Below are 6,000 nucleotides of genomic sequence, written 5' to 3'. Positions count from 1 at the left end.
TAGGTTTTGAAATGCTACCTCATACCGTCATCTACAGCCACCTTCATAATTGGAATATCTGTCATAACCACCAAGAACGTTTTGCTCAAGCAATTTATAATAAGTGTCTTGCCTTAATAATTAGTCATAGTCTTTTGTCATGCTCTAAATATACCGTGAACATAATGCTGTATGATTTGATTTTTCTTTTAAAAAGTTCAAGGCCGCACTTGATGTCGCGCAAATTTTGCATCATTTTCAAGTTGGAATCTTTTGATTTTCTTGCTGTCAATGGCATGCTACAAAAAAAGACATCAGCTCTGGTTCCCTCCGTGGACCGATGCACTAAGCCCTGGGCACCATGCTAGCTGTTTCAAGCGATGTGTATCGAAGTTTTGGGGTGTCCTTGCTGAACATTTCCATGTAACACACTTGTCAAGAACATGTACTCTGTTTCGGAGGCATTTTGGTTTGAAATGTACCATCACTCACCACTGCTAGGTTCAATTCTGTGGAAAATGGACGAGTTTGGAAGGATGGAATCTTGACATCCGTAGCATTCATGGCCTCATTCTCTAGCATGACAGCTTCGCCATCTTAGCTATGGCCTTTCCATATTCATGTCTAATATTGGTCTTCTCGCCTTTGTAAATATTTGATTGATTGGTTGACTACCCATGTACATTTTTCTTTGGTGGTCAATACAACTGCACACTACTTGGGGGAGGGGGGGGGGGGGGGGGCAGTGTTAGTTCATGATATACAGCTATTGATAATTGATATCACCGGAAAATTTACATTTGCACCATTTCACGAAGTATACGTCTTTCTCGCAGCAACTTCGTAGGATTGTATTCCCTTGATATAGCCCACTAGCTAGCCACATCCACTACCTGCTGTGTGCTTTTGAAGATGACTGGAATTTATTCACAAACCCCCAACACAAAGGGACTCCCTTTACTGTACATACATGTCCCTACAGGAGAATGTAAAGCCAAAGTTTGTGGAAAACGAGTTCTCAGCTTAGATCGAAGCCCGCGTCTGCAGTAATAGCATAAAGAAGCTTGGCTTTGAGAATGTCTTTCCTGATAAACAAGGGCAAGTTATTAGTACGCTGGTGAGTTTAAACCATGATAAAAAATATGCCCTCTGTACCTTTTATAAGGAGGTAGCTTTAGAAGATTCATGCACGTAGCCGAAGTCGGTAAGCGGTCCAGCATGTCATCTGACACGTCCTCGGGGGCAGCTCTGCATTGGCACATCCAACGTATATCAGACACCCTCTCTTCTCACTTCTCAGGGAAGATGTAAATTCATTCACACACCGTTGGATACAAAATTGTGGTTCTAAATACTTGAACCCTAACAAAGGTCCTCGAGAGCACCCTGTGACAAACCTGCATTCACTTTCAAACTAGTGATGAAACACCACAGGCACAACACTAACAAGCAGACCTTGTAACATATATGTTCATACTTGAGAAACTTCTGTTGAAGACCAGAATCCAACGTCTTGATGATCTCCCAGAACATATCAATCACAGGATGGTTCTACAACAGTTAAAAGAGTAATTTGTGAGATTGGATACAAGATGCTGTATCATGTGTGCATGTAATCTCAACTATACACCAACCTCACTATAACCACCGGAATAATTTGCATTTAACCGCAGGTCATCCACGTTCAAGCCTTCCAGAGATCCCGAAATGAGTAGCTGAAACATATAATTTAGTATCTACAGCGTAGGCAACACTTATCTCATCTGCTGGCTCCAAAAAGATCAGTGTCATTTTCTACCTGCAGTTCATGCTCGTTGAACATGTCTATCCACTTTGTCTGTATAAGCTGCTGAAATCCTCGCAAGAAATGGGAACTTTGCTGCCGAATCTAGAACCCAGAGAAACAAAGACAAACAACCCGAACCTGTTCGTAATCATGGTCGTCAGAATTTTATTAGTTGCCTTGAGTGTAAGAACTAACCTGCTTGTTGAGGCGATAATTTGCCACATGGTGGATGTATTTGATTACATTATCCTTGGAGACTTGAATATCTTTCCCTCCAGGTATGAGCTCTTCCTCAACTTGCTCCCCGTACTCATTGTTCTCAATCACAAAATAGAGACCCAACTGTGTCCAGTCCTCCTCATAATGCTACAAGATATCACGCACACAGAGTCATAAAGTTAACTTGCAAACTCCCCCCCCTGGGCTAAGAAGTCTATGAAGACAGAAAAACATAACCCTTCGGTTTGGGGTCTCTCTCTCTCTCTCTCTCTCTCTCTCTCTCTCTCTCTCTCTCTCTCTCTCTCTCTCTCTTTTATAGAGGAGGAAAAGTAGTGGTTCTGGAAAAGCGCTCATCATGACGGTACGAGACCTATGGGGCGACACTCCGGATAGCGGCGTGGAATTGTAATGGATCATATAGGCTAGATGTAGGTGCCTTTGAAGACAGCTTTAGGGACAGAGACATAGTTTTCTACTCAGAGACACACCAGATACTGGGACAGCTTATGCCACATGTGAAGGGTTATTTATGGGAAACAGCTGGTCGACCAGACAAGAGATCTCTACGGGGTAGCCAGGGTTCAGGAGGAGTAGCAGTCTTATTTAAAGAGGAGCTGAAACCACTACTACAGATTATCAGGAAAGATGAGCAAGCAAGGTATATGTGGGTGAGAATGAGAGCCGAGACAGGTAGATTTCTATATATCGCTATATGCTACTTCCCTCCAAGTACATCAGTCTACTCCTCACCTAAAGGACAGTCCCCTTTATCCATATTGAATAATGACATATGGGAGTTCTCTAGAGATGGAGACATCGTTCTCTTAGGAGACTTTAATGCCAGAACGGCATGATACTTCTGAGGAAATGCTCAGAGAAGTGGATTTATCACAGAGGGGGCTTACTAGAAACTCACAGGATAAAGAACACACTGCATATGGGAGACATCTCATGGAGATGGCAACTATACATGGTTTGGCCATACTTAATGGTCTAGAGAATTTCCCTTTATCTGGGGGATTCACATGCTTCCCGCATAGGCATGGGGCCAGTACACTGGATTATGTCCAGCGTAACCGCAAAACGTTTCAAGGCCGAAACGTTTCACCCTGAAACGCGGCATTTCACCACGAAACGTTTCAGTCCAAAACGAGAGCACAGTGAAAGGTGAGATCGAAACGTGCGTTTAGCGACTTTGAAACTTAAACTATGGTAGCTTGTTGTTAGTGAAACTGCTTGTGTTTCACTTGGTGAGCGAAACGTTTCGAGGCCCGAAACGTTTCACCTGTCCTTACTTGCCGAAACGCATTTCATGGTGACGCTGATTATGTCATGACTTCACCAAGCTTTATTTCTAGTATCGAGGTGGGACCCAGACCGGTTGTGTTTCACTTGGTGAGCGAAACGTTTCGAGGCCCGAAACGTTTCACCTGTCCTTACTTGCCGAAACGCGTTTGATGGTGACGCTGATTATGTCATGACTTCACCAAGCTTTATTTCTAGTATCGAGGACTTTAAGGTGGGACCCAGACCGGTTGGGATTGCAATGGATCATGCTCTCTTGACCTTATCAATGCAATGCCTCTCAAGTACAAAGGAAGAAGACACACACAAGATATACTTTCACGTCAGAGACTGATTCAGTCTATGTGGAAAAGATCTATAATAGGATGTGGGCAGCCGAGCCAGTATATACTGTAGAGGAGATTACTTCTCAGTTAACAGAGATACTACATGGAGCAGCACAAGAGGCATACCCACATACTCAACCTGATCAGAAGAGAGGATCTGGGAACATGCCTCAAAACAGTTGGTATGACGAGGAATGCAGTGAGACGAGAACCCAGGTCCAGAAAGAGCTTACACTTGGGATCATCACATATAAGCAGTCTCGGATTGCTCTTCAACGTATAGTACGTCGCAAGAAAAGGGCATTTTTAGCCAAATTGGAGAAGGATTTATATCAGCTCTTCTTGAGTCAGGACTCACATGAGGCCTGGCGTTTATTCACGAGCACTCACCGCCTCTGACGATTACTTCTCCTGAGATTTGGGGTCAATATGTAACATCATTATATATGGTATCTGGACAGCCTCCATTACCAGATCCGCTAGAGCCATGCCCTGCTACTAGTACATTCTTTACTACGGAAATGGTGAAAAAAGCCATTGATAAGATGAAGACAAGAAGAGCATATGATCATGATTGTTTAGTAGCAGAACATATGATCCATGCCAAGGATCTACTTTCAGAAGTCCTTGCTCGTCTGTTTAATCGGGTCATGTGTGAAGGATTACTTGAATCTTGGAAATTATCTACTATCGTACCTATTTTCAAGTCAGGGGATCCTATGATACCCGGGAATTACCGTACCATTATGGTAGGTCACACATTGACCCGACTGTACGCATCCATTCTTGAACAAAAATTGAGTAGATGGGCAAAGAATGAGGGCATAAGGGCAACAGGACAAGCTGGATTCAGGAGGGGTTATTCCACTTTAGATCATATTCTTACGCTCAGAGCCATTATTGAGGAAGGAAGAGCAAGCGGGAGAAGGATGTATTGTTGCTTTTTGTGGATTTTCGGAAAGCTTTTGAAACAGTACCAAGGGCCAGATTGATGCGTAGGATGCAAGAGTTAGGGGTCCCCAAAGAGATTATTTGGGGAATCATGGCCTTATACGGGTCAGTAACTGGTTATGTACGTACTCCAGAAGGGGATTCCGACATTGTTCATTCCATCATTGGAGTAAAGCAGGGATGCCCACTATCCCCTACTTTATTTGGTATGTATATAGATGAGGTATCAGATTACATTGATAGAGAGGGTGACAGAGGTGCTCAACTTGCAGGGTCATGGATCCCTTTGTTGTTGTATGCAGATGATATTGCATTGATAGCAGAATCACCAGACGGAATGCAAAGGCAGCTAGATGCATTACATAAATTCGCGGAGGACAGTGGATTGTCGGTAAACTTGGGTAAAACCAAAGTTATGGTGTTTAACACCACACCGCAAGGGGTTAGGAGATCGGCACCTACATTTGCATATGGCCAGGATACAGTAGAGTACACAGATGCATACACATACCTTGGTGTGGTATTTGTAGGACCGAAGTTTACTCTTAAGAAAGCAGCGGATGCTTGATTGTCCAGAGCCTCTGCGGCCTTGGGAGGGTTGGAGAGGATGTGTTCACAAGTGCAGTTTTAGGAACCACAAACAAAACTTTGGCTCTTTGATACTGTGGTGGCTTCGGCTATGCTTTATGGGGTCCAGATTTGGGGACCATCTGTGGATCAGGATAATTGGAAGTCAATGGAGAGACCTTTGGTATCTATGATTTCCCGAATGATTAGAGCCAAGGCCTCCATACCACATGCAATTACCCAAGCGGAACTAGCTGCCCCTCCGATAGAAATTGAAGCTCTTACCAGATCAGTGTCCTTTATACATGGTTTGTGGGATACAAATAATTGCCGATATACTAGACTCGCCCTCGAATCCTCTCGACAATTAGCACTGAAAGGGGATACATCATGCTGGTATGCGCAACTGTCCTCGTGGTTTCAGAGACACGGGTTCAGTATGGAAAGATTACCCCCCTTCCAATACTCTCTTGAGGCTCCATCACTGGCAATTACACGAACGGAGATTAATAAAATCATCCGTCAGGATCTTATACAGTTGGATACTAAGAGGACATGGGTAGACCCTACACAAGAATTAGGCACGAAGATGGCCGACTACAAAGAAAACTTCCTACAGCTATCTAAAGATAGATTTGTGATTCGCCCGAGCTACATGGATACCCACCTGTCTCATGGTTTGACATGTGCTATTGGTTAGATTCGTACATCCTCACACCAGCTGGAAATTGAATTTGGCAGATTTAGGAGAATCCCACCTGAGAGCAGAATTTGCAAGTTATGCGGAATGGAGCCGGAGACAAAATTACACTACATATGCCATTGCACCGTATACTATGAGATACGTGGGCGTTTCCATTGCCTATT

At 43.7% G+C, this 6,000-nt stretch overlaps 1 protein-coding gene across 3 annotated transcripts in view; it reads right to left on the bottom strand.

Moving 5' to 3' along the window:
* Nucleotides 1–740: 740 nt before the first annotated feature.
* UPL6 (ubiquitin protein ligase 6) overlaps nt 741–6,000 on the bottom strand; it is a 118,770-nt gene continuing 113,510 nt past the window's right edge. For all 3 annotated transcript variants that reach the window (XM_086514189.1, XM_086514190.1, XM_086514191.1), the window contains 7 exons: nt 1,961–2,131; nt 1,778–1,867; nt 1,614–1,694; nt 1,457–1,530; nt 1,305–1,376; nt 1,135–1,227; nt 741–1,064 (listed from right to left, as the gene is read on the bottom strand). In XM_086514189.1, coding sequence (XP_086370315.1) covers nt 998–1,064; nt 1,135–1,227; nt 1,305–1,376; nt 1,457–1,530; nt 1,614–1,694; nt 1,778–1,867; nt 1,961–2,131 — 648 coding nt within the window. In that variant the 3' untranslated portion in view covers nt 741–997. The remainder of the gene's footprint in view (nt 1,065–1,134; nt 1,228–1,304; nt 1,377–1,456; nt 1,531–1,613; nt 1,695–1,777; nt 1,868–1,960; nt 2,132–6,000) is intronic.

Source organism: Adiantum capillus-veneris, chromosome 6 (genome assembly GCF_014529385.1).
Source record: "Adiantum capillus-veneris isolate H3 chromosome 6, ASM1452938v2, whole genome shotgun sequence".
Taxonomy (NCBI): Eukaryota; Viridiplantae; Streptophyta; class Polypodiopsida; order Polypodiales; family Pteridaceae; genus Adiantum; species Adiantum capillus-veneris.
This window is presented reverse-complemented; position numbering and strand designations above follow the sequence as displayed.